At 36.1% G+C, this 27,427-nt stretch overlaps 1 protein-coding gene across 1 annotated transcript in view; it reads left to right on the plus strand.

The window, feature by feature from the left end:
* The window catches only part of LOC123684830 (visual system homeobox 2-like), a 133,527-nt gene that overhangs the window by 64,559 nt on the left and 41,541 nt on the right, over positions 1-27,427 (plus strand). The window contains 2 exon segments of the mRNA XM_045624302.1: positions 12,034-12,115; positions 12,294-12,417. Coding sequence (XP_045480258.1) covers positions 12,034-12,115; positions 12,294-12,417 — 206 coding nt within the window.

Genomic DNA, 27,427 nt, shown 5'->3' on the forward strand with positions numbered 1-27,427 from the left:
GTATAACTTTATATACATTTTAAAGCGTCACCGACGTCCAATCTTCCGAAATTGATCGACAAACGCTATATAACCACCCCATCTGGAAGGGTTGACTTCACCATCGCGTACAATCCAATAAACCCGTCATTTTAAATCCAATAACCAAATTACAGCTGCCTGTTCTGATTGGCCGATAGGAAATGCATTTACCTCTGTCGAAGTGCCAGGTTATCTGAACAAAAGATCGCGGAAATCGTTAACCCTTCTCGCTCTATACCCCCTACGGGAGGGCGTTACGGTAAATACCATATGGAGGCACAGATATAGAAGGTGAGAAGCAGAGCGATGGTCGCATATAGATATATTCGTGTAACACGACCGGTCTTTGTATACGATGAAAGGTAATGACAGGTTACCGGTAAAAAGGGAGGTCTGTTGACAGATGTTTACTCAACATTTATCCTAGGGTTTCTGTTAGGAGGGAGACGCACATGTTATTCTCGCAGAGAATGAGAGCTAGGATGCGAATCTATGAGTTTCAGGGTCATTAGCATTTGTTGGAGATCAAGTAGCTTTACAATGGGCTCGTTTTATTCGAGTAGCCAGCTCTGAAATTGGGAACGATGAATAGGGTTTTTCTATTTCAGTATCGTAATGAGTTCATTACAGTATTAAAGACAGTGCTGTAATGAATTCATTACAGCATTGTTCTCAGTTATATTTTTCGTTTTGTGGTTGTCTACACTGACTTCCGATCCTATCAAATTTCAACACACGTCAATTGTCAATATAAAATAATTTGGATATAGTGAAATGATTGGCAACATTATTCGCAATTTCTAATTCTAGTGGTGTTAAATCGATTTTGTCAGATATTATTCACGAATTTAATGTGTAATTATAAGTTATTTCTAAATACGAAACGTACGATTCAAATTGAAATTCCGTAATCTGTCAATTTTCGTAACAGTCATACCAACTGTCAAAATACAATACAAAACCATCCTCAAAGAATCATTGAATGATTTGATTGTTACCAAAATCAAAAGCAACGTATATCTCCAATCTGGATAGCATTTCCCAAAAAACTATCTGGATTTCAATGAATCAAAACAACATTTCATTCAATTAATTGGTTACAAATTCAAAACAATCGATCAAAGGAAAATTCAATAGAAAAATATAATAAATATAGTACGATTTTATGGAAAATCCAGAGAATATTTGCAACAAAATCTGAAATTCATTTATCTAAATGAAACTTGGATATTTGAAAATTGGAAATTTATTCAAAATTCAGATGTGGTGAATTCAAAACATATACCTTCTTCGAAAAGATTTCTAAAATTAGAAATTGAGTATCTCATACGAACCACTTCTTTACTTGCAGCAAATAAAATAGAACGGCCTAATGAAGACGTTTTTCAGCTTTTAAATCTTTCTCCTTAGTAATATCGTCCTCTGATGGTATCCCTGTTCATCCGCAACCCTCGTTTCCACGTTCCTTGCAAACATCCCCCTCCCCTAATTGAGAAATACCGAAAAAGTATTCATTTCACCGCAACGTCTTTATTTTTCTTTGGCTCATTTGGGGGTTTGCTTCGCTGTAATCAATATTCTTATTCGGTGTTTTTTTGAGGGGTGGTTGAAGAATGACTGGTGTTCTGCAGTTCAATGCTTCGATTGTTAGATTTTTCAAAGACTTGTTTTTGAGACGATCGTTCTCATTTTAGGCTGAAGAAGTAATTACTTCAACAGATTTTGACTGACGAAACGGGTGTTTTTTTTCGAGGTATATAACTTTAAGTTGGCATTACTGTTCAAGATGGCGACCGATTTAACAGCTGTCAAGTGATTTAGTCCCAGTTTGGTTTGGCAATTCATCATGAATAGACTCACGCCTGAACAACACTTGCAAATAGTGCAATTTTATTTCGAAAATAATGCTTCTGTGCGGAATACGTATCGCGCACTACGTCCATTTTATTTTGTTTAGCGATGAAGCGCACTTCTGGTTGAATGGCTACGTCAACAAACAAAACTGCCGCATTTGGAGTGAAGTTAATCCTCAAGTGTATGTCGAAACACCGTTACATCCAGAAAAACTGACTGTTTGGTGCGCTTTATGGGCTGGTGGAATCATTGGTCCGTACTTCTTCAAAACGATGATGGCCAGAACGTTACAGTCAATGGTGATCGGTATAGAGCCATGATTACGAACTTTTTCATTCCTGAATTGAACAACCATGATGTCCAGGAGATCTTGTGATTTAACACCGCTAGACTACTTTCTCTTATCTAGGGTCATTGGTCTATGCGGATAAGCCACAAACCCTTGACCATTTGGAAGACAACATTCGCCGTGTTATTGCCGATATACGACCACAGATGTTGGGAAAAGTCATCGAAAATTGGACGTCCAGATTGGACTACATCCGAGCCACTTCATCATATGCCAGAAATCATATTCAGAATGTAATGCCACAAGATTATCTTGCGGGTAAATAAAATTCATGTCAATCGAATAATCCATCGTTGTTTTATTGCAATTTAAAGTTCAAAAGCTCTAAAAAAAACACCCTTCAGCTGTAAATACCCCTGAAACATTGTAGGAACTCAGCATAATATGAGAATATTGCAAATCTTCTGTGTCCAATTTCCTCCAAAATTCAAACGTTCATTATCCCAAATGAAAAAAACAAGTTCCTCAGCCTTCGAAGGGATTGGTGATACTTGAAAGAAAATCTTATTGTAACTAGAACTATCACTGTATGAAGTTATGACCTGGATATTTTAATCATCTTCTTTATAGAATAACAATTTTCAGCTACGTGCAAAATATCGTGTTTATCGCACGACAGAACCATCGCACTAATATGTTCTATGTTTATCGCAACTAGAATATTTTCTTTCGGCATCTAAGCTTCATTTCATCAGTGCCGCCGAGCGCATTTGAGTAATTAGTAATGGACTCAGAGGCTCACAGGGGGGTGTAGATTTATATGAAAAGTTATTAAGTATCCTAGCTACGAAGGGGTAAACAGGACCGGCAATCGGGGATGAGGACATAAATTGTGCTAATGGCCTGCTGGTATTTCGGCTTTGGAATGTTGGCAATTCCTATCCTCATTTCTATGGTTTTTCCATTGGCCGAGTATTAAGGTTATTAATTGCGCGCTTTGGGGTTTTAGCGTTGGCGGAAGCTGGGATGATAATGGTCCAGGAATGATATGAGATCATCCGTTACCTATTTGGTTCATTGGTTTTCCGGAAAAGTCATACTTACGCGGATATACGCCTCGACTGCTTTATGTAGACCACTTTGTATGATATTTAAAGGATTTGGTCCTTGTTTGAAATTACATTGCGCAAAAAAATTAACGCACATTCTGAAAATCTCAATTTTAATGAAAGTTAACTCTACATTGACTTTATAACTTATTTTTTATGTTCTCTCGGGAAGGTTTTGAACGAAACAAGACACATTAAATGGAAGAAAAATTCAGGATTTCACCGAATCTTATGTGAAAGAAGAGAAATAAACAATTTTCAAAATACTGAAATGCTGAGAAGTGATTTAATATTTGGTATTTCCACCCCTTGCGTTAATTACAGCTCGGCAACGACGGTTCATACTCAAAATGAGTGATCTTAAAATGTTCTGATCTAATCCTTCCCAGATTTCTCTGAGTTGGATTCCTAAGTCAGTAAGAGTAGCTGGATGATTTCCTGAACTTCTCAGCCTTCTATTAAGGTTGTCCCAAACCTGCTCAATCGGATTGAGATCTGTACTACTTGCTGGCCATTCCATTCGAGAGACTTCAACCTCTTCAAGGTACTCCTGAACGATGCGCGCACGATGGGGTCTGGCATTATCGTCCATAAAAATGAAATTTTCACCAATGTATGGGGCAAATGGCACTACATGCTCTTCAAGAATGTTCCTTATATGCCTATTAGCATTCATAGGTCCGTCATCAACGACCACTAGGTATGTGCGAGCAGTCAAAGATATTCAACCCCATACCATAATCGATCCTCCCCCGAAACCATATTCCTTGAGGCGATTTCTTATTGTCTGAATGCTAATTTGCACCCCATGAGTTTGCTCAAGCTGATTTTGAAGGCGGCGAGCTGTTGCAAACCGTTGTCTCAACGAAGAAACTCTCAAGTAACGTTCTTGAATGGCAGTTGTTACCCGTGGTCTACCCTGTCCTGGTCTTCGGACATTCCTACCTATCTCCCTGAATCGCTGCAACATTCTGGACACACTTGTATGGGAAACTCCAAACCTTTCTGCAATTCTTGTGTATGTCCACCCTTCTCGCAAAACTACCGCTTGGGCACATTCCTCTTGGGTCAAATTGCGTGTTTCGCGTTGCATAGCGATCGAGTGTAGAAAATCAAACGAAAGAAAAACTATTGATCGCTAGAATTGATCGAGAACAACTGATTTCAGAATGGAGCCAATACATGCAAAATCTGATAATCTCATCTTTTTTCATTCCTGCTGGGAAAAAACATCTGTATTGAAGAAAAACGTTGAAAGTGGATAACATATGCATGCATAATTCTGATAAAAATAATTATCATTGAGAACACCTTCAGTTGTAGAATAAAATTGAGATTTCCATAATGTGCGTTAATTTTTTTGCGCAGTGTATTTCACCAAAACTGTAACAATACAACACAATCAAGAGAATCATATCGTATATGCAAAATGACAAATTGTAACAAGATAGTATATCTATACACATGATATCGTCAAATTTCGAACGCTAGAAGCTTTCAAATCACAACCTCATACATTTCTGACGACATCCACTACGTCCAAATCTAAAAATTTCGAACGATCTCCGATAAATCCGGCTCGAAGGACCAACACCAAAGCACGGACCGGATCGCGCGGGCTGCGTTAATCAATCAAGTTGCCCGGGTATCGGGGGCCCGCTTTATTTGTTTGACACATAATGTAATTCATTAAGTGAGTGTACGTCCACATGTTAGCAAGTGTATTACATTCCCTAAGCGGCTTTAATCGACCGTTAAGTCGGTCCCCGGGGATCGGGGGCCCTCGATCCTCGCCGGCAATCGAGAAAACCGTGTATCTGATGGTCCGCCCGGCTTTGTCCGCTCCCGATTCCCGTGTTGCCGGTGCTCCAGCACATGTTGCGTGGCCGTATCATAATCCTGATGGAGTGGCTCCTGAGGGAGCGACGGGTTGATTGGAATTAAGGCCCGTATCGGATCGAGGAAATTGTCTTTCGATTTTCGAAATACGGGGGGGAAGTTCGCTTGCCGGTTTGGGGTGGCGAAAGGGCTGATTTTACGCCGGGTGTCGATGATTGAAAAGTGAAAGGATCGAAACTTTCGTTTGCTCATTCGTAAAATCAGACTAGAAGAGTCTGGGCTAAAACCCAGATGGAAACGTGTCATTGAATGTGAGAAGCGATAGCGTTTTTTTTTTTTGAACATCAATATCAAGTCGTTTTATGCGGCTCTTGGCGTCCAAACACCTTAGTTTTCTGCCCAATAGTTACTAGATATCTGCGTTTTATGCTTTTCCTTGTCGAAAAACTTTTCCATGTGGTTAACTTTCAGCCTTGATTCTAGTAGCCTCATTCACTTATTGAAGTGTTATTTTCGTCTTCAACCAGTAAAAAGCATTGAACGCAAGGTGTGTTATTGCGAATCTACATTTTTGGGAAAGATGATGTATACAGGATGTTCCTTAATTAGAAGTACAAACGAAAATTAGAGTGTTGAAGTTTGATTGTTTTTTTCAAGTTTTTTCTCTTTAGCATCTGCATAAACAAGATATTCAACTGAAATTTGGCTTAGTTATTCCACTTTAGAGTTCACATCGCGTGAGATGCCAATTTCAATTGCAAATCTACTGAATGATATATTTTCTGGTACAGTGCACGCTTTTTTCCCCTAAAACTTTTTTTGGTGGACCACTGGTTGTTTTAAAAACTTAACTGTTACTGCAAACTAATATTGAAATATTTGGTTTCTTGTAGTTTTGTCCTATCTGCTACCGATTTCGAAAAAAAAAATGTCGAACAATAATTTCGAAATCCTTGGGATAATTCGAATTATCATGAAATCCAACCAGTAAGCTGTGTTGATAGTTGTAGGACTTTAGGACTTTTTTTCCGATATATAGCAATAATTCATCATAAAGATTCGATATACTACTCTTATAATCTTATAATCATCGCTTAGATATAGGATTACAAGAGACACCCTGTATCTCAAAAACAAAGCTTTTTCGGACCCATATTTATAGGACTTTTAATCAAGGAATCTATCTTTTCAATTTGTACCTCCAATTTAGGAACATTCTGTATATTGGGTTCTCCAACAGAAATTATACAATTTAAAACTCGATTCAAAATGGTTATAATAGCAACACTGCATTTATTTTTTGACATAATTTATGTAAATCATGTTCAGTATCTAATGCCATTTAATCATGAAATGTGAATTGTTTTATCAAAATCAATGCTCATTTGAGAATACTGAAAGAAATGTAAGAAGTATTCATGGAGGACATTATTCAGTTAATCGACCCATTATTCGTCGTATTATAGACAAATTTGAAAGTGATATCAAGTATGGCTCAAAACTTGGTACTAGTCGATACTCTTGTATCGTGTAAAGAAAATCCACTTTCAAATTTGCCTACAATACCAATACGACAAATAGTGAATCGTTTCACTAAATAATATCGTCCATAAATTCTTCTATCTACCGAATACAAATCACATAGGAAATGCCAAAAAAAAAACTGTTTTGCTATTGAAACCATTTCAAATTGTATAATTCCTATTGGAAAATCTTGGCTATAACTTCCTGAGTTCTAGGAGCCATATTGCTTAGTATGGTGCTTCTTAAGCACATTTGCATGGATTCATCTGTTTTCATGTCCTATTCGCAGATCCAATTTCACATGTCTACAGGTCTATGATTTACAGAAGATACTTCAGAAAATCATCTACAGTCCAACAATAATAAGACACTCAGCTAATGACAGCTACATGAGTTTCTTTGCATGTGAATTTTTTACTTGTCTGAAAGTCTGAGGCTGATTTCTAGTGTTTTATCCTAGCTCACAACCAAGTCGCTTTTAGTCTCTAACCAGGTGTTTTTTTGTTTATAACGGCACTTCCAGGTCAGTAAAAAGCTTTGGCAATGTCATTCCAAGTTCTTCAGCATTAACAGATCAAAACATATCGTGTCGAAGACTAATCAGGAATGTGTTGCATGATTTTTTGGTTACTCATAGTTCCACTCACAAATCGCTTTTCTCTTCACCAACGACCGAAAAATGATAAAACCTCCCATCTTCAGACGTCTCATCCCCAGGAAAAACAAGCACGCTCAGCATCCAGCGGCAGCTCCATCGATCAAGCGGCCAACTAGAGATAATTCCCATGTCTTCCAGTCCCTTGTCTCGTAACCGGATTCTGCCGCAATTTTCCAATTTCCCCCGCCAAGGCGTCTTTTCCGCGGAAATCGAAGTTTAGCCGAGTTTAAAATTACCCGCATATGTCGGCGATATTCCCGAAAACGAAAACGCAATAACGACTAATCGGCGCGCAATCCCCAGACCAATAATCCCTCTCTCTGGCGAAAATTCAATTATTCGAGAGTTGAAGAGTGTTGTGTCGGTCCCCCCCTGACTCTGGGGTCGGGAGGACGGGAGGAGGCGGTCTGGCCGCTCCCCGGGGGGCAGTAGCGCCATCACGGTGGAGCGGCCGGTCGGAGATACGACGCGCTGCGAGCGCCCTCTGCCGTCCCCTTGATTGAGGATAATCCACTTATCGCGGATTTTGGGGATGTATAAGGACGGTTTTTTGTTTCGGCTTTTTGGAGGGGAGGGGGGTGGTGGGGGTTGCTGTTGGTAATTAGGGGATGGGGTAGTTGTTTTGTGTTCTTTGAATAAACGCGGAGTTTTAGATTTTTCTCGAGTGGTTTTTTTGATTGGTTTATTTAATTGATTCGGTCCTCGCTTGATGGAGATTCATCTTAGATTCATCTTCAAATGAAGTCGAACTGTAAAATAAACTTGAAGAAGTCTCAGTGTAGGCAAAACAATTGTAGATAATGTTAAAATATTTGTGAAAATCGATTTTTTCATTTCTTTTGATCAATTTTAGTTACCTAGTTTTAGTAACCTCAGATTTTCTGAAGTACGCAGTTTGATGGTGATGAATGATACCTATAAGATTTCATATGATGCATTTGCTGCTTTCTAAGCTGTTGTGGTTCGGAAAGAGCTGCAGCCTTGTCAGAAGGCTCTTTGAAGTCTTGGAGATTTTTTCCTGATTTTTTTAGCTTTCTGAGTACATGTCCTTTTATGTCATTCGGGAAAATTCTTACAAATGGCGATAGCAGAGTCAACTATACCGAACCTAGAAGTTAAAATAACGTTTTTTCACGCTCATATTAAATGAACTAGTCAAAAGCTCCAGACTAGTTCAAATTATCGTAAGTAATTGCACAAGTGCATCAAAATTACCGATAATTTTGCATGACAGCGTGTTATCATAAAAACTGCATGAGTTCATTTTCATTTTTGGAGAAAGAGCCCGACACCGAAGGTGGAGGGCTCTTTCTCCAAAAATGAAAATGACCGAATGCAGTTTTTCAAAGAAACTGATGGAATGCGAAATTATCCGGTCATTTTGATGCACGAGTGTAATTCGGGGGAATATTTCCCGAATAAACCATTACATCACTTGTCAAACTGATGTAGAATGGAATTGCCATAGATTTGCACTGTGTAAGATGCATAGAAACTATGCATCTATGAACAGAACAATTATCGCAGTGCAGTTTCGCTTCCTACAATGCAATTATCGCTGTAATTTTCGATAATTGTTCTCCAGATACATAGAATTTTTGACAGGAGGGAAATATTCGCTGTAATTTTCGATAATTGTTCTCCATATACATAGAATTTTTGACAGGAGGGAAATATTCGCTGTAATTTTCGATAATTGTTCTCCAGATACATAGAATTTTTGACAGGAGGGAAATATTCGATAATTCATACTTGACTCTTGAATGAAACTGGACTGTCAAGTTCGGTATTTTCAAATGTGTGAGTGTAACAATTCGACAACCAATAGACTGATGATTTCAGGTTTTTTACCTTTCATTTTGTTTGTGTCTGAAAAATTTCTGTCATGATAGATTTGTCTTTTATTTCATAATTCAACTCACAGTTTCGTTATGAAATAAATCGAGACACTTATCCCAAAAATTCAATCATTTTTGGTATATTTCAAAACTATGTTTTCGGTCGAGATGAAATTTTTCATTCACATGTGAAAAAACAATATCATGCTTCATGCCAAATTGTGTCACCATAACCAGAGAAAGTTCAAGCAGAAATTACCCAATATTTCCGCAACAATAGGTACCTGATATTGAACTGTTTCAGTAATTGGTAGTTGATGATGATTAAAACAAGTCTTTTACTTTCTACGTTTTAACTACCTACCAAAAATTAGATATTACCACTTTGATAACAATTTGTTAACCGCGCGGTTCGAACTTCTGCTCATCAGATACAGATGATTCTGCGAATTGGTACATATATAGTAATTATTTTAGACAATTTTTCAGCTTTCCTGATTGAATATTTCTCGTATTCCTCGAAGCATCTTGATCCTCCTCTCCAATCATCCCCGAAAGAACCTGGCAATAAGACGACAATCGAATTTTCTTAATTTTTCCCAACGAACCAGTAAGCCAATCGCGAGACTCCGAACGGAAATTCGAAAAAGCTCTCCCCAAACGGGCGGAAGGGGGTCGAATCAAATTTTCCCCCTTTCTCCCCCTCCTCCTACTTAACCTGAAGGGTCCGAAGAGTGGGTACGTTCCGAAATTGCCGTTTTAAACTCGATCCAGAGCCCTCTCTATTGATCGTATCGTTCTCGGGATATGCCGGAATAAGGTTAGGCGAATTTCCCGGCATTTTTCCCAATTACGCCGGTTTGCTTGCTCTTTCTTCGATCAGGGGCGGGGGAGGGGGTGGTGAAGGGATGTCCGGACCGTTCGACGCGGACAGACGATTAGGGGCTCATCGTTAGCAGGATAGCCAACCGGAAATTCCTCCAGAAGGGAGTAAAAGGTGGGACACTTCCGGCGTGATTAAAATTATTTTTTCTACATTCATGCAAAAAGCCAAACTTTATTGAACTATATTTAATGGAAAAAAAGTTCTTTATTGCACTAGTGCAATAAAGTTTATATTGCACTCATCTGTCATTCTACTTCAAAGTGCTGTCATCATGACAAACAAATATTTCAGCCTGAAGGAAATAACGATGTACAGTTACCAAGTACTAGTACGTTTACAGCAGTAACAAATCAAGAAGTGGATTTAAAAAGTACTTCACTACGAAATATTCATATTGAAAATTGCACCAATTGTTCATTCACTTTCAACGTTGAGGGTAAAAATAAAGTTTGAGTTAAATTGTTCGTAACGTATTAGTTCCTGTTTCAATGCTTATCGATATTAATAATAAAGTATTCAAGTTGCGCTTTTCATTTTCCTACATCTAGTGCCGCACCTCAATAAATCATTTTTTGCTTTTTGCATGAACGTAGAAAAAATGTTGTATGCAACTCGTGCAAAAATTGTTTATTGCACTCGACGTGTTTTCCAACTCGGCCTAACGGCCTCGTCGGACAATTTCACGTCGAGTGCAATAAACATTCACTTTTTGCATTTGTGGCATAAATAACTATTTTTTGATTTGTAGAATATTGAATGAACCTTTTGTAAAGATATGTTTCGCTCCCATTCCCAATTCCCAAATCTAAATCTTAATATTCCAAAACTGTTAGATGCGTCATTTCGTTGTTAAAAATTTGGTCCTTCGAGACGGATTAATTAAGGATTTACGAACCTTATTTCAATCAGAGAAACCTACGCCCCTGAAGAAACTATCTGGTGTCACAGTGTCACATCCAACGCCCGGAAATAAACTTTCAAAGCCACACCCCACGAATATCAGAGGATATCTCGAGTCTGCTTGAAAGAAACCAGTACTCGAAAAAAAAAAGAAACTCCGGAAGCCAAACTACAACATTGATTTTTTTCAATCCCAGCCATGGAAGAACAGCTAGCAGAGCAATTCAAGATCGGTTAAAAACTTAAAAAAATCTCCCCAAAAAGGCGATTCCTCCCAAAATACTGAACAATATTTTAAGAAGATATCAATGAAGGCCGCATCGCCGAATTTCAAAAAATACACGATGATATCCATAGGTCACTGGTTCACATCCGGCTCGAAGGACCAAAAAATTTTGTTTTATGGTTAAACAACACTTGAGTCTAGGATGGGTTTTGTGCGACAAACTGAACAACCAGTTTCAGAAGTACAAAGGAATTATTTACTTCACAGTTTGTCGATAAGATCAAATGAACAGACATAAAGGGAATCCTCTTGAAACTCAAATCGTTATTACGTTTAAGGTACTTACCAATTCCTGTATTTCAACTGTAGTCACGGATTCCTCATTTTCAATGTTATAATAGTTATTTATAATACAAGTACAGAAGGCATTGATATTCTCCTACGAATTCAAAAACGAGCCACGAAGTGGCGAGTTTTTGAATGAACGAGTGGTAGAATGAGCCTTCTGTACGAGTATTATACATTATTTTCTCTAATTCGTTGCATTTTCATTGAAATTAATGAAATATTTCCATAAATATCATTTAGTGATTTTTGCATTGAAAAATGTTGGTTGGCAGAACTGATTTATTGAAGGCAAATTGATGAATTGACAGATAAAGCCATGGCGGAAAGTTCGGAGTACCAACATATAATAATAAAATATAACCATGAAACCTGTGTGTTTCTGATATATTCTCGCACGATTTTGTTCTAAAAGATGTGAAAGAATGAACGGAATAACCACAGAAATAGAGAAATATTTATATCATATCTTCAATATTTACAAATAATCACACCGCCAGGTACTAGTCAAGATAAGGCGAATAATTTTTAGATTTTGTTTCAGGTCAGTTAGATAGTTCCAAAGAATTCACGATAGGAGATGGTTTAGGTTTAAATAAAAAGAAGAAGAAGAAGCGGCGTCATAGGTGAGTATTTATTCCTCCTATTTCTCTAACAAAAATAGTTTTAATCTCTTTGTTAATTCATTACTTTCTCATCAAAATTTCCAATATGTTTCGGTATATCGAGTTTGAATGTCCCGTGAATAGATTTAAGGTTATACCCTCGTTGCTTTCTTGACTACCCTTAGTCGCTTTGTGGTAGGACGATCTTCACCAGCTACCAGCTGGAGGAACTGGAGAAGGCGTTCAAAGATGCCCATTATCCAGACGTTTACGCCAGAGAGATGCTCAGTCTGAAGACGGACTTGCCGGAAGATAGGATACAGGTGAGTCCCCTATAAGATAGAAACAAGCTCTGAATAGTCGAAAGGAATAAATAGTGATTCAAAAGATTCAATCTTAAGGGTAGAATTGTCTCATTTTGAGGCACTCGTTTGACGAAATACGTCTGAATTTATCTATTATTGTTTTTACTTACCACTAACCGATGGGGCCTTGACCAACAAATCCACTAATACACATGATGTTCTACAAGCTCTATTAGAAACTTTGACAGATGATAGTTGTACTCAGAGTGATTTTTATTTTCCTATGAATATAGGTTCGTTTCGTGCTTTCGTTTAGAAGTTACAAGAATTTGAAGTAACATATTTTCATGTTTCAATTAAAAGTAGGCCGATTAAAGACGATACCAGTTGTGCAACAACTAGAATTTCGTTGATGGTTAACAATTTCGTTGATGTTAACAACATGCACAAAATTTATTTCGCTTGTCACAACTGATCTGAGGAGACTTGCTTCACCATCAAGAACGTTATCAATAACACTCACAATGAACATGTATGGGCACTCCAAAATCCATAAGTCATTAGAAAAAACACTATTTCAGTAACGTTTTAGTGTCAACGTTTGAGTTGGATTTTCAACAATGATTATTAATGATTATGAATGATCGTTTGAATGTAGATTCGTATGAGCATTTTTTTAAGTTCAACCTTTTTCACTTTTCTCGGCTTGATGGCTACCACACAGAGAGAGACAAGTAGCTGTATGGTTACATAAAAATGTCCTGAATTAATGGTTAGGTCAAGGGAAACTGATACCATCAAAGCTATCTCTTCCGCTGAATCTCAATTCGTTAGAATTTTATTTACGGGAACATGAGGCAGCTTGTTTCTTATGTTGAAATGACGTTTTATCAACAATTGATAAAATTTAAGATGCAACAAACCAAATAAGAAAAGACCCAAATCTGATCTGCATCTGCATTATAACGGAATCTTCGATCTGAGGGCGAACAAGTTTCATTTTTGAAGGAGGGTGATTCAAATTTCAAACATATTTTTCACTTCAACAAGAAAAAAATTTTGTCTTAAGTTCATAGAAAAAATATTTCAAAATGAATACAGATAGAATCACTATCAAAGTTTGTCATACCTATAGCTTGTAGAACGTCCTGTATAACGTAAGTAGTAGGTATAAGTATTTGTGGTTATTACATTTTTTACTTGTCGAAATACAAACTTGTTCACTACAGTTCTTCAATTGTTCTATTATGTACCAATTATAATTTAATTTTTTTTTCAAATCTCGAATTGAAAAATCCTTCGTACCTGTAATAATAATATGACTACAATAATTGCTATTATCACCACTTCCGCGTCTTGGTTTGTAGCTATTCTTGTTTAATAATGTTTTTTATTTTTGACTCTAATATACAAGGTACACAGTGAATCCATTTATTCCAGGCATTCCATCCACTCTTTTTTATGCTTGTTCCGTTGCTAATGATTTCTACTTCTCTATCGACTTGTCTGTTATTTTCGAAAATTAGCCAAACAAAAGCTTTCAAACAAACCCGTTGTCGGCCTTTTTGTGGACGTTTTTGAAAGACACGCCGATACTACAGACCGATCAATATACTAATCTATCGTCTCCATGGATCTAACAACATTCAACAGACTTCAAGCATCTACCGGTAATGTAGATTGGATTGTTAGTTCAATTCTCGGTTCAATTAATTGAAAAATAAGGAAATTTAAGGTTATGATGAATTAGAGGCACTTCAAACTAATGACAAGTGACACTAATGACAGATATCCACGGCTACCAACGCATAAACATCAAATAAACCTCCAATGCGTACCTCCTTCAAATTCACGCAGAAATGGTGATATTCCTTCTCGGTATTGATGATGGCAGTCGTGCACGCTCGCGGGGCAAGAGAGAGGTGGGGCGGAAGGGGATGAAAAAACCGAGCGGAGGACCGGGGGCAAAAACAAAACACACGGGACCCCGCTAGACATTGTGAGCAGCCCACTAATTAAGCCAGTCGTCGCTCTCTCGCTATTCTGCCTCGGCGGAAGGTGAATAGTGCGGCGGTCTGACAGTCGGGTGCGCCACCGTCCGCGTGTCCTGATTGGTCCGGGCGAGACGCCTACCAATGGCTGCCGGTCTGGCCGGTATGAATGAAACAGTCACGAGGATTTCGCGATTCAGAGGCGGCCTGGCTTAAGGTGACAGGTGACGTTTGACAGATGTTTTGGCGCAGATATCTATGGCGTAGTATAGGTTGGTCAATTTAGGTTAGGTTGGGTTAGGATAGTATTTGTAGGTATTTAGATTCCAAAATTATTAGTGTGCGTTAGGATTGAATTAGGTTTTCGTTGTTTGAGATAAAGCGTTGATGACGAGGAATTATTTTTTCAATTATAATTATGAAATTCGCTCATTTCAAGTACAAACAGATTTTCAATGGCAATGCATAATTCAAGAGAAATTAGGTACGCCACGAATTCAAAGAACACAATTCCTTTCAAAAAAATCTGATGACTCTTACATTATGAAAATATGATTAAGTTTGTTCTTAAAAATGTTGTATTCCTTTGTATATTCAAAGTCCTTTGGTAATATAATGAGAGCTTTTATATTCATGTATGCAGGATTTTTTTTCATTAGAAGTAACCTACCTATATACATACAGGAAAAGATATATAACCTTGAGTTGTAGGTAAACATTGATATTTTCCTCAAATCAATGAAGGTTATAATTTTGTTGCGAGTCTGCTCTTCGAAACAATAAATTCCGTTAGCGATGAACATTCGATTCTCATTTTCATTCAGGTATTTACCTATTTCCCTAACTCTATTCAGATGATCTGAACAGTTGAAATTCAATCCTTGCTCGAGTATAAACGAAAGTTTTGTCAACTAAGCGATAAAAAAATTCACAAACCTTTTGAACGATCCCTTTGATTTGCCAGAACTTCCTTGACGTACTGTAAATAAATAAGTAGGTAAGTAGACCCAGATAATTCATTCTTGAATTAGACTTATCTGGCTTTCATTTAATTTATTATTCGCCAGTCGCTCATTTACATAATAGGTTGCACAATTTGCTTATTAGTTCCAAAATTTAACTTAACATCATATGAATCTCTAATTATTGAACAAGAGATTCGTCCACTCCACATTGGAAAGGCTGAATTTCTATTAACTTGTTGTCTCCAGGAATGATCAAAGGATTTCAGAAGGCGGGTTCTCTTATTATTATTGAATGTTGGTAATATGGGGAGTGGTTCCATAAGCAATCAGCATCACATTTTTATGTTCGTAGAGGATAATCCCCTAAGTCCTCAGGTCATTCCGTTTTTAATGAAGAAATATTTATGCAGAAGCACAAAGCACTTCAATATCCCCTTTTCTAACGGCCAACCAATAGTATAGTTCAGTTTTCACGGCACTTACATCCATAACAGAAATTCTGTATATTTTATAGCTGAAATCACTTCATTATACTGTAATAAATAATACGTTTATTTTTTATAATAATTATTCTCTGATAACAAATTAATTATTGAAAATATTGATGATTATCTAATCATCTATCATATCGTTGAAAAAACATTCTAATTTCTAGTTGACAGATCGAAATACTTGTAATGATTGTTGGAAATGGATATAATATGTTTTGAATAATGACTAGTATGTGAAATTTTCCATTTCTATATGTTGTTTTATCGACTTGTCCGATACGTATCTGCAATATGTCGCTATAAAAGAATAAATTAATATCTCTCTGAAAATAAGGAATAAAAATTCCTGTTCTCTGATGTGAGCCAATAGTTCGACGCTTCAATGTTGACATGATTTTGTTTCACCTCGTTGAAATGTCATCCATGTAGGGGCTTCTCCTCAGGCTAATAAACATAGATACAGGAAGCATATGTCATTTTCAGTAAGCAAATTTTGTCCGCAACATGAACTATCAAATTTGATATGAAGCGCGCGGAAATGAAAACATATCAGTGATACTATTTTTCACTCAATTCTCGAGTTTCTCCAAAAAGAACGCACTTCTTATGTCCCATAGTCAATCAACGTTCCATATTAACTCAAAATATATTGAAATAAATACCTAAATATATCAGAAATTCGGAAAAAAAACTTTAAGCGCGCCAAACGAAGTGAAACAATCGATGACACTAGAAAAGCAAGTTGTCAAACCTTGGATTTCAGCAGGTATAGATGCAGAAAATAATAAATATTCTGCTTATTATAAATTTGACTATTTGGAAAAATATTGGATTGCAAATATAATTGAGAATCACTCAAATAAATATATTTAATTGAATATAATATCATCATAACGATTTAGTTAAATTGTGGATTTGAAAATACCTATATCACAATTGGACAACGTAATCTAACCATTGAAAAAATGCGTATACTTCTTCTATCTATGTTTATTGCTCTATGAGTTTCTCTCCCCAGTTTTGCAGTTTTTCTTGGATTGTCTGGTTATTGTATGGAACTTGCTCTTTGTGCAGTTGTAAAGGTATTGACTCGTCTGCTTCAACAATGTTTGGTTATAGACCTCTGACGTATACTTGCTTGGTCTTTGAAGTGTATTCGTAGGCTTTCTATTTGCCAATGAGCAAGTTCCATGATGTCCAGCAGACCCCTGCCTTATTTATTCATTGATAATGTTGTCCTATCGATGCTACTTTTCGGATGGTGCTTGTTTACTCAAGATTTTCGATATCTGTTTTGGTCCATGGAATCTCATCGAAAGAATATACTTATTAGGATTGATGACTCTCGTAATCTTCCTACTGTCAAGGTTGGTTTTTAAAATTTTTCTGATTCTCCTAATGTTCCAAAGTCGTTGAGTAAGACAATTATATTATTATAACAGAATAATCCCTAGAATAACCCTCTAAAGGAAAATCCTCGAAACTCAACTCCGGATTTAATCCGGGAAGACTTCGAATGGAGACATCGAAGCGATCCCCGTCGAAATAACCAATTACATGTGCTCTAACTCCCCCCTCCACCCCATCCGGCTCCGGGTAGCTCATTAAAAGTGATCCAGGTCTGCCGGAGCCCCGTCCTGCACGTCTCCCGTTACGTCATTAGTCGCGTTAAACAACAGAAACGTCGGAACAAAACTTCCGCAACTCCGTGCCCGGACCATCAGCGCGCTCTATTATCAGCTACATAATTACTTCGTTAACGGGAATTCTTGCCAACTATGCTCTAGCTGCCTGGCTGACGAGCCATCTTTAAAGGTTTAATTTAATTAGAGTCTGAATCCCCCCCTGTCTCTTCATTGTGGAAAACGACGGTCGTCGTCGTTACATCTAACTGCTCCGCGAACGACGTTTTCGTTATATTCGTTTTGAGGTTGTTTTACGCTTCGTGTAGTTGCTACTGTTTGATTCGTTTTATTTATTTTTTTAAAGTTGTAGGAACGCCTGTTACTTTCGTGAAATTCTGGAATTCTGTGGCGTAGAATAACTTTCCGAAGAATTAATATAGGAGGTTGAAAATTTTTTCGATTCTTTTTCACAATTGAATGCCAATTTAATGGTGGTTGAGTGATTTCGAAGTTGTAGCCGACTGAAATTTTTGTCAACAGTAAAAACACAAGAGCTTTTTCTTCATCGGAAAAATCTCTCTCTGCAACGAAACAGTTTTGCCAATCACTAATTTTACGAGAAAAACTGACATGATAAAATCGCGACACCGATGGTGGAGCGATTTTATCTAATCAGTCAGTTTTTCGAGCAAATTTAGTGATTGGCAAAACTTTGAGAGTTACAGAGAAATTTATCTGACAGTTAGCTCGAGTTTATTTTGCCAAGATAAATTAACGATAGAATATGTGGATATAGATTTTTGTAGATTGCGGTATAGATTTCTCGATATTTGTCGTGATTTGCTCAGTCGAAACTTCACCAAAACGATTCATCTTTGGGTTTTTATATCAACAAAGTGAAATAATTACCACACCAATTCAAAATAGAAGCACTATAGATATGCTATATGTTTAAAATTCAAAAATCTGACTGACTAATTGACAGTTTTACTAGATATTGAGGAAGAGAAGTTTTTATCCGATAAAAAATGATGCACCTTTTTATCGATGTCAAAGTGACAACAACAATGCCAGGTATAAGACATTTTAACATTGGAGTTAATTTTCACTAGAAGATAAAGAATGTTTTCTTGAAAATGTTTGATTTTGTAGGAAACAAATCATAATCTCTACAACTTCCGGTTATACCGGAAACAGACTACTACTTCTTTATTTCAAATGGCACACCCAGTCTTTTGTTGCATCATTGAATAGCTTCTTTGATGATGATTTCAGAAATATGCAATACATTGGGTAAAAACTCAACGGTTCATGAGTTAATGGATTTTTATGGAAGAAATGGTGGTGATGATTACAATGTTATATATTTTTGAAATCAGGAAAAATTAAGCTTTCAAAAAATAGCACAGAAATCTAGTCCCATTCGAAAAAACATAACTTTGGGTCATAGCTTCGTAATCAAAAATCCTTTTGAAAAGACGAGCAAGCCACTAGATTCTACGTTAAAAATAGCCTCTGTGATGTTTTAATTTCAGAGCTCTATCATCAGTATTAACGGAGATATAAATGTTTTTCGATATCGCCATTTTTCCAATTCTCGCTTATAACCCGAAAACAAAAGAAGTTGGCCAAAAATGAATACTACCCTTGTTGGTGTCTCCAAAAAAAAACCGAGAAGGGGTATCAGATTTTGTCTATCTTCACTGGTTCAAAAGTTGTAGTGCTAAAACATTAAAATACGCCCACCCTGTACAGGATTTTCCAATAGGAGGTTTTATTTTGAATATCCCGCTATTTAGGCAGCTGTCAATTTTTGAAGACGTCATTTCTTCACATTTGACAAGTAAAAACTAAGCCGTTACTGAAAATGTAACAATATAGACTTCAACAACGATTTGACATTGTTGAAATTCACTACAAACATGATGAAAATTTTACAGAGTTAGATGGTACACTAACGCACTTTCAGATAATGGTGAAACACCTCCTTAGCCGGCAATGAATTTGAATTAGAGCTGTTGAGACAAGTTAGTGATGTGAAGAATCGAGATAGATTGCGTCGTTAATAGACAAGAAAGTCTAGGGTTTCAACTCAATCATAACTAGTTTCCGAGATACAGGATGTAGAATTTGGAAAATGGCATTTTTTAAAGTGATATTTCTCGTAGGGAAACATCTTGAATGAAACACATTTGCGAGACAAATATTGCTTACCCGCTTGAGATGATGGTTCAAGAAATTATAATTTAATGAAAATCATTTTTGAATGCGGGTTGAGTAAAACATTATTCGTTATAAAAATTGTTTAGTTCATAATTCACTCTGTAATTAAAAACTCGTTCGTGAAATTTTTCAATTTTTGGTATCACTCTTAGTTCGAGTACACTATTATAATGTCAAACAGTACTGGCCATTTTTAGATACACAAGGTAAAATATTGAGAGGTGCGACAGTTATTACAAAAGTTGTAAAAAAGTTGTATACCCATGAAAATTTCCTAGAGACACGTTGGCGTATACTTATTGTTATTGAAAAACAGTCTAAAATTATTACCTCATGGGTAAGCAATATTTGTCTCGCAAAGATGTTTCATTCGAAATATTTTTCTACGAGAAATGTTACTTTGAAGAAATACCATTTCTTACTTCGACACTCTGTATCTGTATGTAAAGGGTGTTTTTTTAGAGCTATAGAACTTTAAATTGCAATAAAACAACGATGGATTATTCGATTGACATGAATTTTATTTATCCGCAAGATAACCTTGTGGCATTACATTTTAAATATGATTTCTGGCATATGACCGCCACGGCTGGCTCGGATGTAGTCCAATCTGGACGTCCAATTTTCGATGACTTTTTCAAACATTTGTGGCCGTATATCGGCAATAACACGGCGAAAGTTGTCTTCCAAATGGTCAAGGGTTTGTGGCTTATCCGCATAGACCAATGACTTTACATAGCCCCACAGAAAGTAGTCTAGCGGTGTTAAATCACAAGATCTTGGAGGCCAATTCACAGGTCCAAAACGTGAAATTAGGCGGTCGCCGGTCACCAAACGTGTCTTTCAATAAATCGATTGTGGCACGAGCTGTGTGATATGTTACGCCGTCTTGTTGGAACCACAGCTCCTGGACATCATGGTTGTTCAATTCAGGAATGAAAAAGTTAGTAATCATGGCTCTTTACCGATCACCATTGACTGTAACGTTCTGGCCATCATCGTTTTTGAAGAAGTACGGACCAATGATTCCACCAGCCCATAAAGCGCACCAAACAGTCAGTTTTTCTGGATGTAACGGTGTTTCGACATACACTTGAGGATTAGCTTCACTCCAAATGCGGCAGTTTTGTTTGTTGACGTAGCTATTCAACCAGAGTGCGCTTCATCGCTAAACAAAATTCGCTCATGGAAATCGGGAACAACGGCAATTTTATTTTGCACTATTTGCAAGCGTTGTTCAGGCGTGAGTCTATTGATGATGAATTGCCAAACCAAACTGAGAATAAATCAATCGACAACTGTTGAATAGGTCGCCATCTTGAATAGTAATGCCAACTTAAAATTATATACCTCGAAAAAAAACACTTTTTAATACTAGTCATAGGATTGAGTTGGACCCATGGACTTTCTTGTTCAGGAAAAATACGAAAAATTCAGAAAAATTAACGGGAGAGAAGTTTTCCATTAGGCTGCTGCCTGGTTCTTTCAAACGACTATAGAATAAATTAATCAACCAAATGATGATCCTTCCTGTTTCATCTCCTATTTCACCAAGCATCATCTTCCCCACTCTGCCCTATCTAACAATGTCCATCCGACAATCCCGATTGATTTTTCACAGATTCATAACCGAATTCCGAATTTCACTTCGACTACAAACGTCACGCTTCTAGATCGTCCGATCGCACGTAATCTATCAATCACGCATCCCAGAAACGTGACTTAGAGCGTTCTGCTACTAAATTAATTCGATGGGGAAGTGCTAATGAAAAATTGATCCCTCCGGGGCATTCTAGGAACCCCAAGTTACATTTCCATCGACTTGCATGCAGTCAATTCTGCTCCGGGTGGTATTAAGAGCATTAGTTTTATCGATCGGATTCGGATTGTCTAGTTGTGAATTGCAGGTTCATTCTTTGTTGAGGGTAGTATCTGGTTTATGCTGAGCCTGACGAAAGCTTCTATTATCACGGTCATCGAAGAAATATTTGAACTCATTGATTTGGTTCATCCAGAATATGTCAGAAGAATCTCATGGTTGGAAGTTGGAAGTATCTAAATTATTCTATATTGATTTCTTTTATGTTACGAAATTGCCACTTATAGTTATTTATAATACAAGTGCAGAAGGCATTGATATTCTTCCACGAGTTCAAAATTCCAAAACGAGCCACGAAGTGACGAGTTTTTGAATGAACGAGTGGTAGAATGAGCCTTCTGTACGAGTATTATACATTATTTTCTCTAATTCATTGAATTTTTATTGAAATTAATGAAATAGTTCCATAAGTATCATTTAGTGATTTTTACATTGAAAAATGTTGGTTGGCAGAACTGATTTCTTTAAGGCAAATTGATGAATTGACAGATAAAGCCGTGGCGGAAAGTTCGGAGTACCAACATATAATAATAAAATATAACCATGAAAACTGTGCGTTTCTGATATATTCTCGCACGATTTTGTTCTACAAGATGTGGAAGAATGAACGGAATAACCACAGAATTAGAGAATAGTTATTTATAATACAAGTGCAGAAGGTATTGATATTCTTCCACGAGTTCAAAATTCCAAAACGAGCCACGAAGTGACGAGTTTTTGAATGAACGAGTGGTAGAATGAGCCTTCTGTACGAGTATTATACATTATTTTCTCTAATTCATTGCATTTTCATTGAAATTAATGAAATATTTCCATAAATATATTTTAGTGATTTTTGCATTGAAAAATGTTGGTTGGCAGAACTGATTTCTTTAAGGCAAATTGATGAATTGACAGATAAAGCCGTGGCGGAAAGTTCGGAGTACCAACATATAATAATAAAATATAACCATGAAAACTGTGCGTTTCTGATATATTCTCGCACGATTTTGTTCTACAAGATGTGGAAGAATGAACGGAATAACCACAGAATTAGAGAATAGTTATTTATAATACAAGTGCAGAAGGCATTGATATTCTTCCACGAGTTCAAAATTCAAAAACGAGCCACGAAGTGGCGAGTTTCTGAATGAACGAGTGGTAGAATGATCCTTCTGTACGAGTATTATACATTATTTTCTCTAATTCATTGCATTCTTATTGGAATTAATAAAATATTTCCATAAATATCATTCAGTGATTTTTCCATTGAAAAATGTTGGTTGGCAGAACTGATTTCTTCAAGGCAAATTGATGAATTGACAGATAAAACCGTGGCGGAAAGTTCGGAGTACCAACATATAATAATAAAATATAACTATGAAAACTGTGCGTTTCTGATATATTCTCGCACGATTTTGTTTTACAAGATGTGGAAGAATGAACGGAATAACCACAGAATTAGAGAAAGTATTTTATGAAACATCTAAAAACTTATGTATTTGAGTTTCTCTCTGAAAGAGTAACTAGATATCCAAACCAAAGTAAATTTAGATAGTTCCTTATCTTGTACTTTTCCAAAGTATTTTTAACAGCTCTGTATTTAATCAATTGTACGCATAGTTGTGACTTAACCTATCCCAAAAAAAAGGAATCACACGATTTGGAAGTATCATTTTTGAGAAAATGTCATCACCAAATTCTATTCCTATTTCCTTCAAAGACATTACATTTCGAAGACCAATTATTCTGCCAGTATAATTGCAGTTTATCTGGAGGTAATGTTGTCTCAACAGTGGATTTTCATCACTCCAAATTTCTATTTTTTTTCACAACCCCAAAAAATAACCTCAAAAATGAACTTTATCACTAAATACAATTTTTCATTGAAATTGTTCGTTTTGAAGTTGTTAAAGACTCAAGAGTAAGATCAGAAGATGAACAACGCTTTGTGGTCTAATGATTTCAGTTCTTCAACCAGTTGAAATTTGTAAGGATGCGAATCGAAATATTTCTAGAAATTATCCATGTTGTTGTATCTTATAAAGAAAATTTACTTTAAAATTTGTTTGCAATACGGACGCATAGTGAGTAGATTAAAATCATGACTTTGGGTCATAGCTTCGTAATTAAACACCCTTTTGAAAAGACAAGCACGCCACTGGATTCTACGTAAAAAAGTGTCTGTATAATGTTTTAATTTCAGAGCTCTATCATCAGTATTAGCGGAGATATACCTAGATGTTTTTCGATATCGCCATTTTTCCAATTTTCGCTTATAACTCGAAAACAAAAGAAGGTGGCCAAAAATGAATACTACCCTTGTTAGTTTCTCAGAAAAAGGGACCGATAATGGGGTATCAGATTTTGTCTATCTCCTCTGGTTTAAAAGTTGTAGTGCTAAAACATTGAAGTTTGCCACCCTGTACATTCGAAAGAAGATAAAATTGTGATTTTGATATGAAATATCAACCTCCATTCAATATACGTTTGACATTTAGATGAAAAATTCTCGTAGGTATCTATTTTTCATCTTAATTAGTGAAAAATATTATGGGAACAAATGCGCGAAATCTTCTGAATCGAAGTAACTAAAATGATATCAACCGAATAAAGAGCGAATTTTAGAAGTTGAATGAGTCTTCTTGATAAAGGATATTTAATATAAATCAAATAATTTGACAACTTTGTGTCTAATCCTTCACAATAATATATCTGTATAATATATTTAGTTTATTTTTGTCTTGGAATATATTCCAATTCTAAAAATGACAAATTTAATAATTAACCAAAAGAAAATTCAAAATGACTAAAACAAATTGAGCAAACGGTTAATAAATTGAACAACTAAATTAACATAAAGACAGACGTACGTTTCGGAATTTTTGTATTTAATAATACAATTTTTCCTCATCAGTGCCTTATAGTTCAATGAAATTAATTGAATTTACAAACTTACCACGTGTATATTCACCTAAACAAAATTGCAAGTAAGAAACTACAAACTAACTAAACGTATCGGTTGCTCTGGTGAGGATTCACAGAACAAGCCATTACTGAAGGTAGTCATAGATTTCTCCCTTGTTATTCTTTTGAAATAAATATACAAATCGACATTTACAATTGAATAAACAATTTCAGAAATTTTAAATTGATCAATTGGTTGATACTGACTCTCTAATCAATAAATGATTACATCAAATTATAGAAGTTTGCTCAATTTGTACAGTTTTAGTCATTTTGATTTTCTTTTGGTTGATTATTAAATTTGTCATTTTTAGAATTGGAATATATTCCAAGACAAAAATAAACTAAATATATCATACAGATATAATATTGTGAAGGATTAAAAAGACCGAATTGTTGAAATATTTATGAAATGAATAAAAAGCACACTATCATTATCGCCGAAATGGACCAAGTCCCGCAAACCGTCACTATACAGCATCCAGACAAAATAGAACAGTGGGATATTTTATGCCCCGAGAAAATAAACTTGGCGTTTTACAGCCCGTCTAGAGTCGTGTTCGAAATAACACTCCACTCCTTTATATTCTGATATTCAAAATTGAATTATCCGAGTTATTCTAGATGAAGTCGTAACCTCGACGTTTCTAGTTGTTAATTTTACATGGGGGGGACATAACTTTGAATCGTGCCACTGGCTGCCGTAAATGCTAATGTTTACTCTTGCTAGACTAACGTCGTTTTTTTTTCGACTTTTCTCTTGGCCGGATGAGATCGTGAAGAAGGGAAATAGGGAAATATGATAATGAGAAAATGGATGATAAGCAAGAGAGTGTATTAGATAGAAAAGTTTGATTCAATTTTTTTTTGATCGCTTGGATATGATTTTTTTTTTGACTTGTTCAAAAGAACAATTTCTACAATCTCTGAAAGTCATCTTCAATTTCTTAAGACTTTGATAAACTTAAAAATCGTTATAAGGCAGCACTGTGAATTATTTTTTGACGTTTCTTATGTCATTTGTGTTCAATAGGTTTAATCATGGAAAGATACAAGCTTCAACAACGTTTACAAACTATTAAATGATTGCATCAAAATCAGCGCTCATTTGTGAATACTGAAAGAGATTCAAGAAGAATTCAATCAACATAAAATTTTGAACGAATCTCATTATGATCGAATATGAAATTTTGACAAAAAACATAATTTCGAACGGCCATATTTACAGAACATTCGTTTTGGATTTTGCCCATCAACGAAATCTTTGTTATTTTAGTTGTTTTATACGTTCGCACACTACGATGTTAGGCGAGTTCTGCGATTTAAGTGTTCTGGAATTGTCGTTTCTCATTCTATCTCTTGTTCTTAGGTTATAATCATGATAGTTTTCTTCTTCTTCGTCAGCCTTTCCTTATCCACTTCTGGATGCAGGCCTCTTTCATGTTCCTCCATGCAGCCCTGTCCTGACTCCTGAGCTATCTAAAATCATCTATTTCTCGCATATTTTCTTATCATCAAGCCATCTGAAGCATGTGTTAGTCAACAGGGAATACAAATTTTTACTGACAGCGATCAAAAATGTTCTGAACTTTGTGATGAAACAGAAATCGAAGAAAATAGTGAAGAAGAACATAAAGCTACAATTATAGAAAAAAGTATTGAAACTATTGTAATTTGTGATTCACTAACAGAGAAAACTGATGAAATTAACAAGGAAGAAATCACTAAAACCACAAACATTGGCACACCAGCAATAGATGTAATTATTGCAGATAATTACTAAACAGAAATAAAAGAATTACAAGAAAAGAACGAAATATCTTCTGAAGTACGCAATAGTTATCAGGGAATAAAAATTTCTAATGAAAGCGATCAAAAATGTTCTGAACTTTGTGATGAAACAGAAATAGAAGGAAATAGTGAAGAAGAATGTAATACTACAATAATAGAAAAAAGTAAAGAAACAATTGCAGAGGAAATTAAAAGAGAAATGAGCCAAGAAGAACTGACTGAAACATATAATGCAATAGGTGAATATGTAGAAAAACTAGAAACAAAAGACTTTGATATGTTTGCTGAAATAGACATCACAGAAATGACAGAATCTCAAGAATAGAGTGAAAAATCTTCTGAAGTACATACTCAACAGGAAATAGAAATTGTGAATGAAAGTGATGAAAAAATTTCTGAACTTTTTGACGAAACAGAAATGGAAGCAAAAAGCGATCAGAACCATGTGATAATGCAATAATAGAACTGCCCCTTCAATTTTGCAATGTCAATGTTCAAGTTAGTCTTAGAGACAGAAAAAGAAATGAAGATATCCGATAAAGAACCAGAGACCCTATTCTCGACAAGTGATCTTTCAAAGCGTATACGTACTATCAGTGCTCTGAGCACTGAATGTACGTATGCGTTTTTAAAGATCACTTGTCGACAATACCGTCTCAGAGTCGTAGATAATATAATCATGATAGTAAATAACCTAATTACATTAATGAAAAAATTAAAAATGAACATTTGCTAAGACAAAATAACTTCATCATCACTACTATTGAAGGAAATTAAGCAAATATGAGATAGTGAAAAGTATTAGCATTTTTCTAAAATACTACAATAGAGCAGCAATTGATAAAAAAAATTGGTAACAACAACAAGGCGCTGCCATTGAAATCTGATAATGATGACAAACAAAATAAAAGGCCCTCCAGCCGCATAACCCCCAGCTATCTTCCCAAAAAAATCCACCAACACAACTGATGTGAGAATCATATCGTATATCTCCCCACACTCGCGCCAAACCGATCTTCCCATGCTCTAAATCCGCTCTAATCCCCGCCAAATTGGCGCCAAACGGCGAGAAACGGCCCCCAGAGGCCCCCGAAATCAAACGACCCGGTCCCCGTAA

The sequence above is a fragment of the Harmonia axyridis genome, chromosome 7, assembly GCF_914767665.1.
Source record: "Harmonia axyridis chromosome 7, icHarAxyr1.1, whole genome shotgun sequence".
Lineage (NCBI taxonomy): Eukaryota > Metazoa > Arthropoda > Insecta > Coleoptera > Coccinellidae > Harmonia > Harmonia axyridis.